The sequence below is a fragment of the Cygnus atratus genome, chromosome 2 (assembly GCF_013377495.2).
Source record: "Cygnus atratus isolate AKBS03 ecotype Queensland, Australia chromosome 2, CAtr_DNAZoo_HiC_assembly, whole genome shotgun sequence".
In the NCBI taxonomy this organism is placed as follows: Eukaryota; Metazoa; Chordata; class Aves; order Anseriformes; family Anatidae; genus Cygnus; species Cygnus atratus.
Genome location: NC_066363.1, coordinates 137,940,896 through 137,964,926, shown reverse-complemented (window position 1 = coordinate 137,964,926; position 24,031 = coordinate 137,940,896). Strand labels below are relative to the sequence as shown.

The window sequence follows — 24,031 nt, the reverse complement described above, 5'->3', positions numbered from 1 at the left end:
GAAGCGTTCTCCAACATGAGCACTCAAAGTTTTATTTCAGAAAACTTGTATACACATACACACATCCCCATTTGTACTCATACATATCCCAGAGACAGTAAATCATTTAACGCAAGTAATCTCATCTGAAATATATTAGCATATGCAAATCACTATTGTTAGTGGGAGGTATTAATAGTTTCAATTACTAATCTGTTGACAATTTTTTATTTTAATTTTTAGAAGCAGATGGTATTAATCTGTGAATTTACTGAAAGCGATTTTCCTGAACTTACGCTCTTTCTACCACAACACTGAGATCCAGACTCTGAAGTTCTAGAAGCCAAGTTGCAATAATCATCCCTGCATTAGCTCTGATGCTGAATTTACTGGACCATCCCTCACCTTACTAAGATCATCGCTTGATACGTGTAATTCTCTCAATTCCCTAGCATCACAGTGACTTCAAGAAAAAAAAAAAAGTTCTGGATGTTACCCTAGCTGGTACACAACACAGCTATTCTTTACATCTCAACAAGCCACCTTCTAACTCGTGCTTTGCCAGGAGTTCATCCTGACATTGCAACAAAACACTCGGCCTGGGGTCTGCAGTTTTCTAGTGATTACAGAATATGTGAAAATGGTCCATGAAACAATGCCAGAAAAAGAAAAGGGGGGGGGGGGGGGGTGAGGTGGTTTGTTTGAGGGGAAGAAGGAAGGAAGTTAAATATACATTGACGACTATTCAGGTGGACATACATGACAGTGCCTGCCCACAGAACAGTCAGAAACTGGTCCTTCGTTGCTATCATCGCCTTAAAATGTGGAATAACAGCGGGATTATGAATTTATAAAGCAACCGTTTACCTATGTAGTATGTTCTATTTACATTTCTTGTCCCAATGTTCCTCCTAAACATCATGCAATAATGAAAACTAGTGAGGTGGGAAGCTACCATAAATATACATAGATAAATATATACGTACACACAAATGTATGTATAAAGGACTAGCTTTCTACATCAACGCATTACAACAGATAAGCAGGTCTGCTGCTTCCTTACTTCTCAAGTAACATGAACAAGCAAGGAAATCTAAAGCAACCAAGTAGGAAATAGAGAACTGCAGTTTCAAATGAGTAAAAGAAGCAATATCAACTTCCTCTGAAATCAAAACGATACCATTCTCACCCTCCATATGGGCAACACCATTGGACTGTCTACTTGTGAACTACTTCCCAGGTGAAGTGGGAATAACTACAACAAAAATGGGATATGTACAGATGTTGTGTGTCAAAGAAATCTAAGAGAAGGAGCAGTAAAGTGAGATTGTATTACAGGAGAATTTACATACAGAGATGAGCACAAAAACATGATCACACATAGAGAAAAGGGAAGCACCTGCTTCTGGTTAAAACAAACAATACTGTTGTTAACATTGGCATTTGATGTCGGTTTGTAAGTTTTCATATGCATGACTAATGAGAAATGTGTGTGTTTGGGGTCAAGCACTTTTACTGGCTGTTGGTGTCCTGTATTTATTTATTTAAATGGAAAAGAACTTGCCACTGGCAAGTTACAGCCAAATGCTAGGATCAATTTTAAAGAATGTTGTGGAAGCAAAAATAAAAGAGGAGGAAGTGGAGACAGATACAGAAAGACCTGTGTAAAAATGACTATTACTTATGACCCACTTGCAAACAACACAATAGTATCAACAATATACAAGTTTCCACAACCCTGAAATGGTTAAATGCTTCAGCCACGACATACTCACAGTATGGTTTGAGGCTTCCACACCAGCAAAACTCTACTCCTAATACACTCCTGTTCCAAGGAAGAGTCTTACAGATTGATTTCTAGCTACAGAGATTTCATTTTCTTGGTAGCCCATGTGCAAGAAGCTCCTGACATTCCAATTTTCAGCAAGTGAAAATAATCATTTTCCATCAACAGTGATAGTTAACCTTCCTAACCAGGGCTCCCAGCTAACTTATCATATTTAATAAAAAATAAAAAACAAAAACCTCAGCCACCAAACATGGGAAAGTTGATCTGGGAGTTAAAATGAAGTTCATATGTTCAAATGCACTTACATTTATTAAAGCATTAAAACATTAAATGTGTACAATCCATATCTATACATAAGTAAATACATTTCTGTCCTTCTGGAATTTAAAGGATAATTGAACTGCTGTTGGTTTTTTTTTTTTTGGAGAGCAATGGCAAAACACTTAAAAAAAAAAAAAAAAAAAAAAAAAGCAGGCTTGCCAAAGAGGAAGCAATACATTTGCCACTACAAAACATACAACAGACATCTTAAAAGTCAATTAATCAGTCTAAGCCAATCTATCCGAATAATAACGTAAACCAAATCTTAAATTCTAAATATCTATTTTAAAAATAAATAAATAAAAAGACCACAAGAAGCCCAGTTCTTATCCTTAACACAAATCAACTATGAGTATAGTAAAAGGTATGAAGTACACAAATCATGCCAAGGTGACTAGGGAACCTGAGGTCTTAAACCTCATCAAAACCCTGACGGTTGCCTGGAAGAAAGTTGTTTTTAAACTGCAGTCCTCCATCAGTATAGCAGCTATGAGACAATACATCCATGCCCAATCAGCTTTACAGTTACCAGTACCGCGTTACGAAGACTGCCTCTCAAATCATTTTTGCAAACTGAAGCAAACCATACGTTTAGAAAGAGGTAGCCCAGGGAGGCACAAGGAACGAGACACCAGGAATTTTAGGACTGAATTTAGAACTGAGTTTAGAAGAAGTAAAAAGCAGAAAACTCTTGCTTTCTACCAGTATTGATTTGGGTTCCTACAGTACACAGCAGCAGAAAACAAACAGCAGCAGCAACAGCATAAGATATTTATTCATGATAATGAGACCATGCCTTGAGCTTTATCTGCATAAAGGACATAATATGGACTTCATTTACTCATGCCTACAAAAGAAAATTAACTATGAAAATCTGAAGTGCAACTGAACCACTTAGTTGTGTCCATTACCTTCCTTCTAAGTCACTGCAATCTTCATACATCAACAGGTCTTCAATTTTACCCTGAAGTCTTCTTCACAGATACTTTCATAGCAGAATGATCTGCTGTTTATACAGAGCTTGAGACACTGCTCTAAATAGGACAGCAGTAGTAATTTGCTGTCTCTTGTCCAGGCCAAATATATAGATAAGAAGTACAGGTATTTGTAGTATTACTGGACCTGCCTGACTACCAGACAGATGGCCTTTTTCTTATAGCCTGGGAAATACTGCATTATGAGAGAGCAATTTCAGACTGTTTGCAGAATGTTTGCTACTTCAGCTATTTTAAAATTGAATGGAGTGATAAAAAGCTGTCATTCTGAAAGCTTATGTTCTGCTTCCCTAGCATATAAGAGTTTTTCCTGAACCCTTAGGTAAGAAGCAAAGCAAAATTTACCAGTCTCACAAAACAGTAGAGGAAGGTGCTTTTACAATGGAGGGCAAAAAAGGAAAAAAAAAAGTGCTTGTGCCACGTTTGTAATTAGATATTTCATGAAATGACTGTCATGGACATGCTAACCGTGAAAAGCAGCAAGGTAGGCATAAAATGTGGGCAAGACATAAACTTTCCAAACCTAGACAGCCAAAGCGACTTCAGAGAGCTGACTCTATTAGCAACCCAACAGTTCTCCATCATTTCAGTTAGCAGATGAAGCGCATTACAGATGTTCCTAGAGTCAATTTTCCTTTTGGTTGCAACCCAAGCGGACCCAGCTCATTAATTCTGAGATCATCGCATAATGTGGGTCAAAGCACACTAAGTCTGGACAGCCAGATTTCTTCAAGTACAAACTTGATCTGAACTACAACACAAGAAGATAAAAAGAAGTTCTTGTTCAGAAGACAATAGGCAAGCTAAACAAAAAGCAACATTTACTTACTAAATACTATTACCTCAGCTACTATAGTCACTAAAAGGAAAATTAACTACATGCAAAGCTCCTGGCAGCTTCCTTATCTTCAATACATACACTAAAACAGAGCCACGTCTTTGTCTTGTCTTTGTTACACTGAAAATTCACAAAGTGCATCCATTAAATATAATATATACATATGTATATATATAAAATCATTGGTGTTAGACAATCTCAATACATTTTGTAATAATGACCAGGATGATTTTGACAACATTCCTCTTGAAATTAACTGTATTCAAAGCCTGAGCTCTTTCATAAGAATACAGCCCAAAATATGTTTCTAACTGCTTTCTGACGTATCTTGTTTACGTCTCCCACGTCCATCTGTACTGTCACGATAACACTGGAAAAATATTACCACAAGCACAAGGGTTGGTTTCGCTGAGCACTCATATACTCCCTGTCTTGTTCTGTTGTCCAGTGTTGGGCTGCTCAGAAAAACATCCTCCTAGTTAGATCTTTCTTACATAAACATGATACATGTGTATTCTCAAAATACACATTTATTATGCCTTGTCCCTAAGGGTATTCTCAGGAGCTAGTTACAGCACTGCTGCTGAAGGTGTCACCCAGATGGGCTCAGGAAAGCCAGCAGGAGTGCTTACTATCAGAAGTCTTGCTGCTTAGCAGGAACACCTAAAAGCAAAGCTCGCTCATCCAGACTAAGCTGAGTATTAAGAAACGTGCCCACAGGCATCTTCAAACAAATTCAAAGCAGAGGCAATTTCTTCAGTTGTAAACAGAATTACTGCAACTTAAAACGATACCTTATTTTTAAAGTGTTTTCATATGAAAGCAATTAGTAGGAAAAAAAACTAGATAATTTACATGGTCACTCTTGCTTGCTCAGCTAAAACATATGAATATTAATCCTGGTTTAAGCAAAGCTGTTCAGTATTCCCTCTTCAGCCACTCGTTTGAAAACTCGCTTTTGATTAATTTACTCTGACATAATCAAAAGAAGGCAGATACATATCTTTAGATCTATATTAATCTCCTTAATAGCACCCATGTGCTCAGTTTCACATGTTGCATAAGACAGTAAAAATTAAAATAACCTGATTAAAAATCAAAAAGGCCAAGGGGAAGTGAGAAGTTTATGTTGGTGCCATTTTACACGGCTAGGAAAAGCAACATTCTCCATGTTGGTTTTTTTTTTGCCCCTTTCCCAGGTGACTGGTTGGGTGCCAGGTGGGCCTAATGGTATATAAGCCGCAGGTGTCCCATCAAAGAGCTCCTTCTACCTGAGCTTTTCTTTGGGGTAAGTGCTTTGTTCTTCCTTCAGCCACTTGCAGGGTTCTTTAGGTGGGTCAGAGCATATGGGCTGATGCGTTTCCACGTTGAGAGAGGTAAACACGTCTTTTTGAGGTAACAACTAGTAGGACCTTTTAGAGTAAAACAAGCTATATAGTAGTAGGTGCTGCTACTGCGTGCAGCTCTTCTTCAGGTGAGTAACTTTTAGAGCATGCTTATGGATAGGAAGATGACGTTACTTCACGTGTTTGTTTTGTGGTTCTAGGTCTCTTATGATTTTTGCAGAATTATGGGGCTTACTATGAACGTGACCTTATGCCTTCACCTGCATGTCAAATATTATCAAAGTTACAACCTTGGTGTTCAAGTGATGGAGCGGGGTTTAGGGGAAATGTATCATCCAAGTTCCCTGTGCTAGTGAGTATCTGAAAACAGCAGAAGCAAGCATGTAAGGTGTAGTCTTTTTCAGGGTTAGGGACAGTCTCTTCATTTCTGGAGCTTTTTTCTGCTGTTTTGCTGGCTGTAGAGTCTCTATATCTTGTAGCCTTCTAGATTTTAAGTGCTTAGAATTCCCTTAGTAGAGGGATGTTTAGCAGAGGTTGCCAGCTAACTTGTTTTTGGGATGTGGTGAGGTACACTTCTGGTTTTGGGTTATATTTTAATCTCTAGATATATCAAGCCATTTGTGTAAAAGCCATTTGTGTAACTTTCCAGAGGATTCACAAAGAGCTTCAGTATGCACTGCAAGGGGCTTGACCATGTAGGTACAGTATTACCAAGGGACTGAGCAGGGTCACCTTTTTCATCTCTGAACGATAAGTCTGTGATTACCCCTGCTGGGGTTGCTGTGCATTCATGTCCTGTTGGCATTTGTGGACCTGAGTGTTTTTTTTTTCTGGCTCGGGTCTCTGTGCTTGAGTCCTCTGCAAGGAGCTGTACTGTTTGTGCTTCCATCTCAGATGTGACCTTCTCTTTTTGTTTCTTGCAGAAAGAAAAATTTATTTTACCCCAAGCACAGCTACAGGCTAGGAAATGAATGGTTGGAAAGCTGCCTTGCAGAGAAGGACCTGGGAGTACTGGTTGATAGCTGAATATGAGCCAGCAGTGTGCTCAGGTGGCCAAGAAGGCCAACAGCACCCTGGCTTGTACAAGAAACAGTGTGGCCAGCAGGGTGAGGGAAGTGATTGCCCCCCCTGTACTCAGCTCTGGTGAGGCTGCACCTCGAGTACTGTGTTCAGTTTTGGGCCCCTCACTACAGGAAGGACATGGACGTGCTCGAGAGAGTCCAGAGAAGGGCGACCAAGCTGGTGAGGGGTCTGGAGAACAAGTCTTACGAGGAGCGGCTGAGGGAGCTGGGCTTGTTCAGCCTGGAGAAGAGGAGGCTCAGGGGCGACCTTATCGCTCTCTACAGGTACCTTAAAGGAGGCTGTAGCAAGGTGGGGGTTGGTCTATTCTCCCACATGCCTGGTGACAGGATGAGGGGGAATGGGCTAAAGTTGGGCCAGGGAAGGTTTAGGTTGGATCTTAGGAAGAACTTCTTTACCAAAAGGGTTGTGAGGCATTGGAATGGGCTGCCCAGGGAAGTGGTTGAGTCACCATCCCTGGAGGTCTTTAAAAGACGTTTAGATGTAGAGCTTAGTGATATGGTTTAGTGAAGGACTTGTTAGTGTTAGGTCAGAGGTTGGACTAGGTGATCTTGGAGGTCTCTTTTTTTTTTTTTTAGTTTTTCTAGGTTGGAAAAGTGAGAAGAGAGTCTCTTAACCAACTGCTGCAAGGACTTTTCTAGCAGCTATTGCAGCCTGCCTTTCTGCTACTGCTTCTTCTATGGAAAGAATACATTTAATAAATATTTTTGCAAGAGATTGATGGGGTCTGGTATTTCTCGCTTAGGAAGACAATATCCTTGAAAGGGGATATCCTACCTAAAACTTTCCATTTCACATCAAACAATTCATATGAAAGCTCAGTTCCTTCAGGTTAGAATTCTTAACAGAAATGGCATAAAATCCAACCAAAGATTTTGACAAGCCTTCCTGAACCCTTGGAAAACATTTCTTGAAAACTCTTCTTAGCTGACCACAGCTTGCCTTACAGATTACAAGTTACTGTCTATGAGATAGATACATCAGAGTGGAATGCGAGTCATCATTTCACCTGCCCCATCTCTCAGACTACCATTTCACAGGTTCATGTCTGTCTTTGAATAGAATGTTATGGGAGACAGTGTCAAGAGCCCTAATGAAGTTAAGATAAACAACATCCACTGCTCTTCCCTCATCCACTTAGCTAATCATCTTGTTGTCTAATCATCTTGTTGTAGGAAACAATCCACTTGGTTAAGCACCATTTTGCCTTTGTAAATCCATGGTAATGACTCCCAATCACCTTCTGGTCCTTCACATCCTCAGAAATGGTTTCCAAGTTTAGTTGCTCCGTTGCCTTCTGAGGAACTGAGGTGAAGTTGACTGGCCTGTATTGTCCCAGGTTCTCCTTCTTGTCCTTCAGGAACCACTCAGTCACCATGATCACTGTGATCTTTCAAAGAGAAACAAGAGCAGCCTCGCAATGGCATCAACCAGTGTCCCCAGCACTAGTGGGTACATTCCATGAGGTCCCATTATGTCCAGTTTTAGATGTTCCCTAACCTGATCCTCCTCCACTAAAGAGTACTTTTCTCTCTGGTGTCAATGGCCTTGGGTTACTGAAGGCCAGTCTTACTAGTAAATATTGACGTGACAAAGACGTTGAGTATTTCAGCCTCTCGTGTCCTTTGTCACCAAGGCCCCTGTGCCATTCACCAGGGTGCCCACATTTTCCCTAGCTTTCTTTTTGCAGTTTATGGACTTGTAGAATCCTTTTCTGTTGCACTTCACATCCCCTGCCAGAATCAACCCCAAGCTGGCCTTACCTTTCCTAACCTCATCCCTGCATGATGAGACAACATCTGTACAGTCCTCCCAAGTCACCTGTCCCTGCTTGTACACTTCCTTTTTCACACATCTGAGCCTAGTCAGGAGCTCCTTGTTCATCCATACAGGCCTCCTGCTGCCTTTTCCTGCCTATTGAGATAGATCATTCTTGATATATGTTGGAGGAGGTATCCTTGAATACCAACCACTCTTTTCTGCAGATCTATAACCCAGGGCATTCTTCCATGCAAGTCGCAACAGGTGCTCCCTGTAAGTTCAGGGTTGCAGTTGTGCTTTTTGCCCTGCTCTCTTCTCTCAGGTGCACAAAATCCACCACTTCATGGTCACTGCAGCCAAGACTGCCCCCAGTCTTCACATCCTTGACTAATTTTTCCTTTCTTGTAAAAGGTCCATCAGAACACTTCTGTGTTAGAGGCTCTATTACCTCTCTCTGGAAGTGATTGTCTCTTCAGAAACGTCCTAGATTGCTTGTGCCCTGCTGTACTGCCCATCCAGCACAAATAGCAAGGTGTTTAAAAGCCCCACTGAAGATCAGGGCTAGTAAACATGAGCTTCTCCAGTTGTTTGGAAGAAGCTTAAGCTCAGCGAAGAGACTATTCCTTCCAACACATTACGTAACGGTTATAAGGGTTACCTTTATGCTTACCAAGACCTACAAGGCCCTCATTCCTAAACAATTTAAGTTTGGACTCTCCATGCTAGAAAGAATCTCAAAACCATTAGCCTGAACAAGAAGAGATGATAAGATGTAGGAAGCACAATTAGAATGCTGAGAGGATACTGAGAAAGGTGAGAAAAATTAAAGTAATGCACATTTCGGAGGAAAAAAAAACCGAACAGCTCTCCCCCCACCTTTTTAACCAGTAGATCTAAGATGGCATCTTTTCTCATTTGTACCAGAAAAAAGCAGACTTGCATTCAAATTTATAACAGTCCTTCCTAAATTTTTCACAGGGGTATTTTAGAGTCCATAAGGACAGTGAAAAACAGAGGAAAAAACTCCTTATAGAGTCTATCAACAACAAGTCAACGGAAGCCAAGAACTGCTCTTTGAGGCAATGATTTCACCCTTACCTTATTTTGTCCACCTGGCATCGCAAACTGCTGTTTGCATCTCAGGTAATGTTTCTGAGGCCTTAAGTAGTACATAAAATATCAGCATTGAAGACTCTCTCCAGAAATTGAAACTACGAAGTCTAAGTCAATTTTAACAGTGTACATACAAATACCTTTCACGAATAGGTTAGCATGTCACAGATATTCTGAATCAGTAAGAAAATGTTAAAGTTTAGTCCCTATTTCAAAGGGAATGAATAATCAGAAAAGACAGAAGTTAAATGGAAATCAAAATTTCTTTTTGGTTTAAGTGGGTCTCAATTCCTGCCTTGAACAACAAAAGCAAAAAAAAAAAATCTGACAATTTTCTTAAGTCTGATCTACACAAAGGAATCTTTTGTTAATTAAAAGCAATATAGAAAATCACTCTTTTTACTTAGATATACTTATTTGTATGTGCACACAGAAACAGACAAAATCCTCCTTGTTATATTAAGCTATTAAAACACAAAAGCAGCATGAATTGACACTGAATTTCACACGTTATTAACGTGAAATCATGATTCAAGCAACACTAGCTGACAAGTTTGCATCCTGTAGGGCAGCCTTGATGTGCTCTTGACCTTACACTTTGCATACAAATGTAAAACTTCACTATCAGATTTACTGATCTAAAAAGACCACTATGAAAATATTTCAAAAATAAAGACTTGGCTTGAGCTTGCACACAAGCAAAAGAAAAGCAGAAAGGTGGACCACTAAAGACTCTCAGTCCTCTGATTTCAAGTCTTACCATATTTTTGCTGTCATTGAACAGCATACACATACACTCAAACAGAAAAAAACAACACTAATTGTCCGTACAATCACATTCAATTGAACTACTACAAGTGAAGTGAGAAGGGAGAAAAAATAAACCACTATTAAGGACCTGGAGCTAGCTTTACCACCTAAGCAAACACATTATATAACTATAACCTCATCATCAAATACAAGCCTTCTGTCTTCCCTTTCAAAGTCCTTCACAACCTTTTTGCACACCCTATCTACCATCTCGATCATCTCCTAGTCAAGATCAATTTCTGCTTTCAGCATTCTTCGATGACAGTCTCTGCTGATTTTCAGATAAGAATGTGTCTGCTCTTCTGACAACCACGCTTGTGAGCTGTTTCTCCACTGTTTTCACAAAGTTATTATATTCCTTCAAAACCTTCTTTGTAATGCTTTATGAAAGGAACAAGTGGTTAATTGTCTGATCCAAACAACTACTTAGTTTCCTTGTGCCCCTGTATCCAATTGTCTTCCCCAACCTGGTAATTTGTTACAGAAACATACAAGATCCTGAGTTGAAGGCACCCAAAAGTATGATTAAGTCCAACTCTGAGCTCTACACAAGACCTTGGGGTAGAGACATTTTTCATCATGTACACTGGCTACTCCTGATGCACTGTGTCCTGATTAAAGACAAGAATTCAAAAGCAAAGCAGTAACACATAATACATTTCTCCTTGAATCTCCTTTCCATCTGCATCATTTCCAAGACTAAAAACCACAAAATTCAAGGTTGAACAGAAAGATTAGTCTTGTGGTTAGCTACAATGCCATTAAGGTGAAGGAGACAGACAGACTTAGCCTTCCCAATTAGCGCAGACTGAATTTAAAGCCTCTGGTTTGGGCACACAGTTATTGTGGCACAGGAGAGGAATGAGCAAAGAATTTCAACCAGCTTTCAGAAAAAATAAAATTGGGTAGGAAAAGTAAAACGTTAAGAAGGGTCTAACAGGACAAAAAAGGCAACTGAAACTCTACTGTAGGGAACTGCCCCAACTGAGGTTTAGCAAGGGGATTTCAATTCTAGATAAAGTTCTGACATACAAATAATTACAAGAATATAATACAGGAACTTCAACTACTCTCTGAAACAATACCTAATATTCATGAGGAACAATCTCATAGAAGTAATTACCATAACTAAATGAATAGAAGTCAGCGTACAAGGTCAGAACCACATTTAAGTCTGTAAGAACACACCTCAATCATACTTAACCAACATTTTTCATGGATTTGATAATTTAAGTGGTCATGTTTAAAGCTCAGTGCTCCAGCAGACTACACTCAGCAGTAAAACAAGCACAGCTGCACAAAGCTGACAGACATGAAAACAATGCAAAATGCTGCACACCAAAGTTTGACTTCACTATCTAACATCAACCAAATTTATAACAAATTGTTTACATACAAAGCATGTTTTACCAAACACCACCTTATTCACTGCAAAGTTCTGTCCCTGATGCATTTAAGTTTTATCTTCTTATAAAGCAGCCGTATTTATTCAACACTTCCACCAGTTACAGAAGTGGTACTGTCACCTGCAAAGAAGGCAAGGAAGGGAGGAAGGAAAGCACGGTAAAGACAGGAAAAGCAGTGACCTTCAAGATGCTCCAATTTCCAAATTTGCTAAAAGCATCACTAATTCCACGCTGTGGGCTTTATATACCACTTGCACAACAGCTCTGCTTAGAATGTTATCATGAAACTAGAAGTTGAGCCATTAGTGTCCATCTTACTGTCTACTCCAAATTTTTATCTAAATAAAGGAGACACTGCAATAGCATAAAAAAGAAACAGAAAAGAAAACTAACAATGAAACTGAGCAATGACATGGCATCAGTGAAACTAAAGCACAGACATACAGAAGCATTTCCAAGGGACTAGCACTCCTCAGAAAGACATATAAAGGGAAAGAGGTTTTTTTTTGTCCACCAAAATCTATAAGGTTCAAGGGACAGTAATGTCAAATGATGCTGTGAACTATAGTCCCCATACTTCTTCTAAATAAACACTCTTTGAAACAGCCCCTTTCCAATGGAGCAATTTACTCCATGTTGAGGATTTTTTGCTCAGGTGAATTTATACTTGTGCTCATTAAAGGTTTTGCCTGAGGAAGGAAATGCAGAACTAAGCCAATAAACTTTTGAGAACTAAACTGAACTTTCTTGCTAATTATGCTATTTTCTGACATGAAGTCCTGGGCAGAACAGTTCGTTTCAGCTAAATTCTCCAAAAGTTATTTTACTTCCATCTTCCACAGAAATACTCTATTTCATCCTTTTTTTTTTTTATGTACTAATTACAAACATTTTTATGACAACTGGTCTTAGCCAACTGCACAGTCACACTGGAATTTACAACACAAGAATTTGTCAAAATATTTTCTTTTTAGAACAGTAATTTAAGAAATAAAATTCAAGCTGTCAACTTCTTAAACCATATCCTCAGAAAACAGCATAAAAGTATTTTCATTTACATTCTTATTAGTCAAAGATAATCCTACTATGGCACAGATCCAAATTTTACTCTCCTGAGTGTACATAGCACTGAATAATTTGTCCAAATGTCAGTTGCAATTTTGAAAAATCCTTTCTTGCCCCTGAATCTTAAATATCTGTAACAAATACTTGTTTTGAGAGCGCCTTACATTCATGACATTTGACCTTTTGCTGTATGCACCACAAAATTTAAGTTTCAAATACCATGCAAACAGGAAATCTGATCATTCCAGCAGTAGCCATCTGCATGGTTCAATATCAAATATTAGTTCTGGATTGCACAAAGTCATGGGCTACAAATCTTTTTCTGCAGCTTCTATAATTAATTTTAATTTGCTGCTTCTAAAACACATTTCTCAAGGAACATCTGGCCTCAAAATCTTACCTTAACATTGGAAAAGTACTTAGCATTTAGCTGTTGGTGTGCGTACTTGTGTATGTGCATGCATTCAACACAGATTAAGTATAACTACAGAACACAAGTATATGCTTTGCTGGTGGCCTACCTAGGGCTAGAGACTTCTACTCCAGCAACAAGAGCATTTTAGCTCTGGAACTGTAGAAAAAAATACAAGAAATATCAAACATAATAGAAAAGTGCACTCTAATGTTCTTGCTGGCTAATAGCTATTTATTGATGTTAAATGTTAATAGCTCATTAAGCTTCCTACCGAACAACTGAGAGCTTTGCACAAATTGCAAGTTTCTTTTGCAGGATACTTAATACAAGCAGAGGACTGCTGAAATTAAAACGTGAACAAGACTTCCAAACAAACAAAAAAAACATAAAGCTTCCCTAGAGTTAAAGCACCACACTGACTAAAAAGACAAGTTCCAACACTAACATACTCAATTACCTTTTGTTGACCAAGTCAGAAATACAACAAGATTGAGCCACTGCATGTTTGAGCTTTGCCGTGTCAGAAGAAAATCTTTTCTAAGCCTGTGAAAGTCTAATGGACAAATTATTACAAGCAACTAAACAAAAAGCCCTTTAACACCCTTACATGTAATTATTCCAAGTACATTCAATTAAGTAAGTATGATAATGTAAGAAGGGAGAAGAGTTACACTCCCAAATCTTTAAAGCACTCCTTCAACACTAACAACTCATCTTTTGAGAAGTGCCTCATGTCCTGTGGTGCCACACACAGCTTTTTCAAGCAGCCAGCACTGCATCCTGGGAGGGATGTTATATTGCTCTCACAACCCATTTGTTGTCAAGCAAAATGAAAATTGTGGCAGAGCACTATTAACAGGGATTTACACCTGAAAGAACACTGTTACAGCTAACACAGCATTAAAAATACATATAAAGGAAGAGACTAGTCATGATGGGAAGGACTACAGCTTCACTCGCCTGATTCCTCAGATGGCTTGAAATAAAGTGACCTATAGAAACTACTATTCTCATCAACCTCTAAATGAGAGAAAAACATTCATCACATTACTTACCTGAGCCCCATCCTTTAATTTCAAGATACATTCCATTGTATTGATAGTGATGACAACTGGTTCTGATCCTAATTTTGTCCATGGCACATGAATCCGAAGTTCATGAATATGCCCACTTAGAAAAGTGAATGGTAGTTTCAGCTCCTAACAACAACAAAAGAAAAAGGGTGATCAATTAACTACTGAAATATATCAAAATTCAAGACACACTTGTAATTTATTATTTGTAACTTGAACCTTATTATTTTAAGGTTCTGGCAAAAGACCTAAGTCAAAGGTTCTTCTCCCTCCCCAAATTAGCAGTGTGACTCTGAATTTGGCAACTAGCCCACTAATTGCTCACACATTACAATTAGTCTGTTTTAAAGACTGATCTGGATTCCTATGTCCTTGATAATAAAAGGTTTAAAACCACCTCTTCCATGGAGCTACCACAAAATGCGTCACTATTCCAGAGATAAGTAGAAATGAACCAGGTGAAAGTAAATACTTAAATTGATACCCAAACTGAATTATTCTGAAAACAAATCTGGAATTAAACAAACATTGACAAAGCCACAGCAAGGCAACTTCTTCCAAAATATTTTAGTATTTTTGAGTTGTAAGAGCTCAGGGCTCTAAAGATTGGACACAAACAAAAATGAAGCCTATACAAAAGCTATGAGGCACTAACAACTTAAAATAGAAAATACTAATGAGTTTTTGCTAGATACATGCTTATTTGGTCCCTTTATTTTATGTAAATACAGTTTGTACTCTCGTTCTAGTGTTAAAATAAATTTAAAGGTTAAGGAAACAGAAAACATATCCTGTCACAGGCTCCTGGCTGCCACCTTGACTATACCTACACAAGATCACAATTTCAAGTCCTCATTCCAAAACCTGAGTTACAGACCTTCTCTTGAAAATAGTTTGAGAACTGTTAATCTGATTTTACAAAGTGTTTCTTCATCTCTTTCACAAATACACTGGAAGACTTTAGCTAAAAGCCTCTCTCCTTAGGCATAAAATCAACACAAAGTAAAATGTTAATCCAGACAGCTGCAGTTAAGCCACTGAAAACCAAGTACAGGACAGTTTAATTACAGACATTGCTACACAGATAATACCAAAAATGAAAAGGTATCTTATGTCCTGCAGCTTTGTGGGAGCCCACAGAAATAAATGATCAGAAAAATATGCAATCTAAAAAACACGCTACAACTTAAGGGACGATGCTTTCATGACTCAAACAGCAAGTTATTACTATTTACGATAATAGAAATAAACTCCCTTTTCTCACTCACAAATATGTAATTTTTTTTTTTATGTACCTCAGTACTACAATGTCTTTTTAGATCCTGACTTGTTTTCACACATGGAAGTTATGAATTTACTTCAAAGACCATTTTACAACACATCTTTTTCTACCATTTGCTGGACGGATTTAACATATTCCCATGTTTTTTCTAGCTAACTGCATGGTATTGAAAAAATGAATGGAAGTCGGAATTCTTTCAAACTGAAGCAATACAGCCAAATGCATAGCGACACAGAACTTCGGCGTATTTAGAAAACATAGTTCCTTTGTTTCAAAGGAATTTTGATACAAACAGTGTCTGACATTATCCTAATTGCACAAGCAAGTTTCGTTACAGCAATGCAGAGAAATCTTTGTTGTGTTACTTCGATAGACAATACAAAACAAATGTGTGCCAAATTTAGTAACTTGTTTATAATCCAACATAACAAAGACCAGTTTTATTTCTCTTCCTTTCCTGTGCAATCTTTCCCCTTTCATTAAGTATAGCATGAAATTCTGAATGTATTTTTGTACTTACGACAGATTAGGCCTTACCTTTTAAATTTTACATTTACATCATATAAATCTTTCAAAAGTTATGACATGGCTGAAAACAAACTCATGGGCTTGACATGTAAATAACTGGCTGACATCACACAAGACTGCAGACCAGATGATCTTAATTCCCCTTGCTCTAAAATACAAGACTCCTCTTAACTTTGGGGTGTAAGTACTGTTCCTCAATGTCAGTGTTCAAATACCTCTTCTTCACATTCAAGGCGGTGCTTCGCAAGTAACACGGTGGCACATCGCTCAGACACTTAGATATTTTTACACCCTCATTTCCTTAAAATTATTTTAAGTACATTGTCATTTTTCGTATTTGTCTTTGCTATTTTCTGAATGCTTTCAGATTAAAACCTTCAGTCATTATAAAAGTGTAACACTATAGTAAGGTTTCCTGGATTTTCTACTGTGCACGTGTTTAATCACACACACTATCCCTGCAACACAATTTGCGTTTCAGGTGTCAATGCAGATTCAATCTTTATGAAGTCTTAACACAAACCATATTTTGCTCTTCTCCCTATTAATCTATCTTTACAAAAGCAAAAGACAACATAGTGAAACAACATACATGACCCAAAAGGTACTGGCAGTTACCACTGTAACCAGTGGTTTAGAGACCCTACAGTCATACGCTGATTACATTTTTAATTAACTTACAAAAACACTTTGACCGAGATACCAGACAGAATGTGTTAGCTAGCTAAAATGTTTAAAGAACCTTTCCATCACTAAAGAATTATCAAGCTATTAACATGTATGAATAGATCTGGCAATTACAGTAACTTTTTACTTTGTACTGTTAATCTCAAAAATATCTTCAGAGATCTTAATTTTATTAGCTCTAATCTTCAACTGAAGATAATTATTATGAAATTAACTGAGGATTCAAAGAATGCCATAATTATGTCTGAAAGCCACCTTGTAGCTAGAAGGTTGAGCCTGAGTGCAAACAAGCACCCAGCTTTCACTACAGAACTGGTATTGTCAAAAACACTGCCTAATGGCAAATCAGGCAGGGGAAGAGACAGACCCTAAAAGTTACTGCAAAGTTACTCCAAAAAGTCATATTTAGTTTAGTTTAATGACTGCATATAAAATATACATTATTTTTATATTTATATATATATATATGAAATATATGTGTTTTTTTTCCAGGTACAGAAATGTTCTCTCTTTGGGTTTGATAAATTTAAGTCAACAGCTATATTACAAAAGATTTCATGAAAAGCTGGAATCCTCTAACAACGTTCAATGTTCCCAAATAAATTAACATGTACAGGTAACTTCTAGAGAGTTCAGCTTTTTAAGGGAATTTCCTGCCAGCTGCAAAGGCTTAGGGATGTTGCATTATTACATACTCAAAAAAAAAAAAAGTTTTGTTGAGCAGGAATAAAGCATTATCCCTTCAAAAAAAAAAAAAAAAGGAAAAAAATGACAAAGAAGAAAAAAAAGAGATAAAGGACATCCTAAGTATGCTCTGTGGGTCCAGGCAAGGTTCAAAGCATAAGAGCCAAATGAAGATCACCACATTTCACATAAACACACAGCTAAATGAATTGTTAAAAAAAAAAAAAAAATAAAGTGAGCCACATTTTGTATTTACTATACATCCACATCCCCATCAAAGCCAATGAGACCTGTGCAAGGGTTCGTGAAGCAGCACTTGCCAGTACAACAGCCAAGACAGCAACAGATCGCACTGGGTATTTATGGACCGAGATGAAACACGTACATGCAAGGATGAGGCCAAGGATCGTCTCTGAGAAACTCCTTGAAAGTAGGCGATAGCAAACTCCTATAGGGCCAGGTACCATGCATGGTTTGATATATCCATCCCAAGTCACTGTTTGTTGTGAGAACAAACTTTATCCCTATAGGAGCAGTACAGCACTGTGACAGTTTACCCAAAGAGGAGGTTTTCACAACCCAGGCTGGAGATTCCAAGACTCAACAGAACAAAGCTGATCTCATATAATGCTGGTAACAGCTCTGAGTGCTCCAAGCAGGAGGTTGGATCAGACAACATCCAGAATTCCCATCTGGTCAATCCTCCTTTGATTCCATAGCATGTAAAATTAAAAAGACTTTAAATATACACAGGAGGAACACATCCTACCAACTACAATCTAGTACCCACACTAATTGTATGGGCGTCCCGTACCAAGAAAATGAGGAACTGAAAGGCATCTGCCTTGAGAGAAAATACAAAGGCCACCGAATACTTGGAAGGAAAATTAATCAGGCTCTTTACAGAAAGACTGACGATATCTCTTGAAAGGCTTGATCCTATTCTGAAAGTGGATCAGAGATACTTTATTGGCCATAAACACTTCTTTCATATTTCTAAAGGTTCCCCTGATAAAGACCACACAGTCTCTACAGTCTACTCCAATGCCTCATAATCTGATTAAAATACGAGAAGAAATTTCCTTAACGTCCAGTCTAAGTCTCCTGAGTGCAATTTATTCCATTCTTTCTTATCTCACACACAAACGACATGCAAAATAGACTCTTGCCTCATCTTACTTTATTTAAAATTAAGACACAATCCTTGTCTTTTACATTTCTCTTCCATAAGCCGTATTATCTATATCTTCCATTAGTTTTTGCTTCCACTATTTTATTTATCTCTCAGCCCCTTCATTTGGGATACAATTGGACACGGGACTCTAGCCCAGACTTGCTACTCTAAAGTACAACAGCTTTATCTGTCTGACACACTTACACTGTCAACACGGATAAGCACAGAAGGAAGCAGTTCCTCAGCAAAGACTTACCCGGTTCATTTTAACTACAGGCTCCAAATTCTTCATCAATTGTTTTACTTGGTGAAACTTTTCTTTTTAACATTAAGTTACAGGGCCTCAGATCTAATCCACGTAAACTAGCTGACAAAATTCACCCCTCAATTACTCAGGCTTAGATACAACTGGAATGATTAAAACCATAGCCATAAAACAATACAGAGAACACAAATCTGTGTTTAGTTTGCATAATTAAGAAGAGGTCTTCCTTGACTCTGTGACATTCTGAACTAGTTACTATATGCAATTGGTAAATATGACCAGAAAAGTGATTTAGTTAGATGTTTCTGTTGTTAAACAATGAAAGAATATTCTTTCACTGAAAGAATAAACATACACACAAAAGAGCCTCTCTCTTCACGCCCCCTTAGCTTGTAGGGAATGAAAAAAATTACCATTCATCACTAAACAAATAGCATGGAATTAATGCAAGAGTAACTAAATGCAGGAAAAAACTATTTGCATAAGAAGAAAAACAAGTAGTAAGCGAACATTTATCTGTGCAGACCCATGTAAACTATTTGGTAAACTCTTTTGATTTTCCCAAAATCAAAGACACGTAATACAGCTACTGTAAACAGAACATACCTGTTCAAGTACATCCAGCTTCAATTCAAGTTTACTAAGCACAACATCTCCTCCCCAGAGTGACAACTGTAGATCTGAAGGCTTCAAGTTCTTGATGTAGCGATTCACATAACTCATCAAAATGGGAGTTACATAGGACTCCAACATTCTGGAAGATTTCTGTATTACGGGTCAGGCACTAGGAACAAAGAGAAGACAATGAGATATTATTTACAAATCTGTCAGCATAACTTCCAGTAAAGTGACAACCACGTTGCTTGGACATACGAAAAAAAACCACCTCAAATTCTAAACAAAGGATACGTATACAGACATAGAACCACAGAATGGTTTGGGTTGGAAGGGACCTTAAAAGCCCACCCAGTTGCAGCCCCCTGCCATGGGCAGGGACACCTCCCACCTCCCAGGTTGCCCAAAGCCCCATCCAGCCTGGCCTTGAGCACCTCCAGGGATGGGGCATCCACAGCTTCTCTGGGCAGCCTGTGCCAGGGCCTCACCGCCCGCTGAGTGAAGAATTTCTCCCTTATATCTAATCCAAATCTACCCTCTTTCAGTCTCAAGCCATTCCCCCTTGTCCTATCCCTACACCCGCTAACAAAGAGTCCCTCCGCAGCTTTCCTGTAGCCCTGTTTAGGTACTGGAAGGCTGCAATAAGGTCTGCCTGGGAGCCTTCTCCAGGCTGAGCAACCCCAACCATCTGTATACTTACACTTAAGGATGAAATTGATATCAAGATGAAAGCAAGTCTATTTGGATTTCTGAATACCCAGCTTTTATATATATATACACACACACACACATACATATATATATAGGAGCTAATAACTAGGATGTTCACTACCCAAAAAATACAGAGGGAGGGAGATGGAGAGGATATCAAGCACCCTCCCATACTTTCACCTAAAACTTACACAAGTAACTTACACTACAGCTAAACCCATACAAATCCTACCGCTCTTAACTAACAAACACCCCCAAGAAACACCTCGCCGCTCTCACACCCCAACCAACGCGCACAGAGCCAGAACACCTGCTTGAAACCCCCCTCACCCCAACGCCCCCCACCTGCACCTGGGCTACCCTAGTGCCACCCCCCCCACACACCCACACTCCCCTCCCTCCCCGCACCCCCGCGCTTCCCCAGGGACACGCACCCCTCCCCAGCGAGCCGGGGCACCCTCAGCAGCTCCCGTGCCGGCCGTGCCCGCCCGCCCGAGGCTGTGCGGGGCCGGGTGCCCGCCCCACAGCGGCTCAGTGCCCCCCTCCCGGGCCGGCCGGGCAGCGGGAGCCCGGCGCCCTCCGCGGCCGCCTCACGGCCGCTTCCTGGTTCCTCGCTCCGTGCGCTCCCCTCTATCGTCCGGGCGCGTCTGCGCTGGCCGGCCCGGCCGGAAGGGTTTAAGGGGAGCACCGCGGTGAGGGCGGAAGGTGGGCGTGAAGGCGGAGGAGAGGTGTATGCCAGGAGTTCCGCCCCGGCGTTGTGGGGCGGGGAGGGGGCGAGCGCATGCGCGGTGCCGGCCGCCCTGTGAGGGAGGCCGTTTTGGGGTGCGGTGGCTCCCGGTCGGTGTCCCCGGCTGAGGAGGAGCCTCCTCCCTCGGTACATTGCTGCCGTGCGGGGCGCCGAAGGAGGCCTCTCGGGCTGAGAGCACGGGCTCCAGCCTGTCCTACATTAATCCCGGGATGTGTTTCTGGAGGCTGCAGGGCTTCAGCCCGCTCCGCCCGCTGATTCCCGCAGCGCTGACGGGTGGCCGTTGGGCAGATGTCGGTGGCAGCAAGCGTGTAGCTGGTTCTCAACCTGTCTAATAAAGATGTGTGTTTCTCGTGTTGCTTTCGTGTGGTGTTCTAACTAGGCTCTGAATTTCAGTATTGAACGTGAGGAGAAAGTTACTCAGAAATATCTTGGGCTTTCGGCATGCCCAGAGCAATGCTCACAGAGAAAAACCCTCTGGGACAGTGCCAATGCCCTGGGCATGCACTGGGGAGAGTGGATTAACGGGAGCCTCGTGGGCTCGATGTGGGAAAGAGCAGGGGTTGATTTCTTTTAGGGTGAATGACTAACCAGTTACAAAGGCCTCCTACTTTGGTTTTTAAAGAAGAGTCTGATATGCCCATTGAGTTTTACATTCCTTGTAGAAACTCCAAATCCTATGCATTTAACCTGTACGGTGTAGTTCCATGTCTGGAAAGAAAAGACGGCATACACATGCTGACTTAATCATGAATCTATTCTTTTTTTTTAATAAACAGTCACCTCACTTGCTGTGCCATCTTCGCTCAAGCGTCACAGCCCACAAGGCAGTTTTCCCTCCACAAACCTGAAGCAGTTTGGACTGCTTTTACCCTTATGACGAAGGTCACCACTTCCAGAGCTCATGGTAGAGACGTGTTTGGCCATTTTCAGCAGCTGTGGCATGTCAACCTGTGAGAGATGGTAGCAGGCAGCTGAAGGTCAGAAATACATTAGCAGCATCAGTGATGTTTCAATAAGAATATGGTTTCAGCTTGCAATTTCTCTAGTGCTAACGTTCTTGAAGCGTTCTTTTACATAACCGCTACACATTTCTGTCCCTGTGCTAGAGTTGTGGGAGTGGTGAATTTTACTGATAAAACTTTTTGGGAGTGTGTGCTGTGAGCCATCTCAGTGAAATGATGTGTGTTAATGGAAGCAACCTCATTCATAGCACGGCCTCCCTGTAGACTTGCATTGACACAACAGAGGGATATGCCAACAGATAAGTGTAATGCTGAAGCACACCCTAAGCATGCATCAAAAGCCTTCATATTCAACAGAAAAACATTCCTCTGTTCCTTTGTCCATTATGTGATTACTTTTGAATGACACATCAAATCAACACTGGAATGTTTTCTGAAAGTTTGGAATTGAAGAACAACGCCCTGTTTTGGTGAAAATCAGTAAACTAGAAGAAGAGTAGGGGAGACACGTGGTGTTCCTGGCAGCTGCTTGGCAGACCTAGCAGCTCTGAACAACTCTGTAATTTTCCTGGCAGTTATTAGCATTTCATTATAACTACCTCCATCTCAGTTCCAGTTCCAGTATGTTGACGCCCTGAATAATTTATTTCCTACAGAAGAGAAAAGTACAAAAAAGTGGGATCATGCAGGAATTGGTCTTTGACACAAAGGAAACGGGTGACACAAAACAAAAGTAGCCAGAGGTCCCCGAAGAACAAAGACATGAAAGCTCAGGATGCAGGGAATTTGCAGGTAATAGGCAGAGAAATTAACTTGGGCCCACTGAAGCAACAAAGGCATATCTGCTGGAAATGTCAGTGTAGTGCAGCTGCCTGAACTAGCCTGATTTATTTAGTATTTCAGCAATCCGGTGAGACACGCAGGTCAGGTACAACCTAAAAATGCACGTTTAGTGACATACACATCTTCATTCATATAGTAGCTGACTTGAGTAATTCTGAATCCATTAAAAATTAGTATATTTAAAACTAGAGAGAGGGGAAGTGTGCACAAGGTTGTGTAACATTTGGCCAGACATGTGAAGATGACAGGACTTCAGGAAAGTCCTCTGGAAACGTATCCACCTGCACAGGATTACATCTTGATAAAAGAGACTGTAGGAGTATTTCTAGTTTCAGTGTTGCTGCTGATATGTATGATTTGCCATTTTCTGCAACAGAAGCAGAGTAAATGAAACACGGAAGGGAAAAACAGAGTTCATGAAAAATGAGGAAAGATGAGGAAACAGGAAGTATAAATAAGTGACTATCCCACTACCAGAGGCTGCAGTCAAGGGGAAAACAAGGAAATTAGACTTTTAAATAGATTTAAAACAATAAAATAAAACAAGAAACAGCCACACAGTCAAATTAGTCCAATTCTACCTCTCTTGTTCACAAACTTAAACCAGCCCTTTCTTCTGAGCACAGTTTTGCAAAGCCTCCTGCTATGACACTGGTGTTTGACAGCTGTTATGCTTCTAATAGCACAAGAGGTAGACGAGGTAGTCTCCTACCTCTGGTACATCAGGAAGGCAGGAGCAGTAGTGTTAGTGTAGGTTTTTTAAAATAGATTTGCTCAGGCTGTCTGTAGTAATCTGAGGTTGCTGACAAGGAGGGCTGGGAGACAACCTGTGAGGAACTACATTTTTTCATAGGAAAAAGGATTTCCAGTCCTCCAAACTTCCTCTCCAAACTTTCCAGCTAACATTGGATACTTTAATGGGGTTAACTTGATGGGCTGTCTGTGTCTGTCCTGGTGGGCAATCCTGCCTGTCCTGCTTCAGTGCCTTCAAGACAGCAGCATGGATGCAAGTGGTTGGTCTCAGAAGCCCTTAGGCTACCTATGTGCAAGAAGAGTCTACTGTTTTGTGATTATATGCCCCATAGACAATAAGAGATTGACAGAATGAACGAGTTGTTGACTGTAACCTGTGAAAGAAATAAAAATGATTTGGGCTTCTTCCTCCTCTCCTGTTTATAGGTGCTAACACATGGACTAGTTAATTTGTAGTGTTTCCTGGTGGTTTCTTTTTAGGTTTCTACTGCAATGATATTGCATTTTGTCCTGTTTTACTGGGAATTTGCTGAGCTCATGGCTATACTGACTAAAAATACAGACCTTCTAATATTTTTCAGGCTTTTAAAAATTACATCAACAAAAGCAAGCATTATAAATCAAATCTGTTTCTCTGTTAGAATTATACTGCTTATTAGTAATGCTACACATCTAATTATTAAATCATATGTGGTCATCAAAAAGTGGGAAACAAATCGTTGCCACACTGTATATATTACTCTGAAATTATTTTCAAATTCACCAAAATGCACATAGATTTGATATTT

At 39.8% G+C, this 24,031-nt stretch overlaps 1 protein-coding gene across 1 annotated transcript in view; it reads right to left on the bottom strand.

Moving 5' to 3' along the window:
- The window catches only part of VPS13B (vacuolar protein sorting 13 homolog B), a 476,457-nt gene extending 455,875 nt beyond the window's left edge, over positions 1 to 20,582 (bottom strand). The window contains exons 1-3 of the mRNA XM_035546369.2: positions 20,372 to 20,582; positions 19,218 to 19,395; positions 13,974 to 14,117 (exon numbers count right to left, since the gene is read on the bottom strand). Of these exons, the coding sequence (XP_035402262.1) occupies positions 13,974 to 14,117; positions 19,218 to 19,364 (291 nt within the window). The 5' untranslated portion in view covers positions 19,365 to 19,395; positions 20,372 to 20,582. The remainder of the gene's footprint in view (positions 1 to 13,973; positions 14,118 to 19,217; positions 19,396 to 20,371) is intronic.
- Positions 20,583 to 24,031: the final 3,449 nt, after the last annotated feature.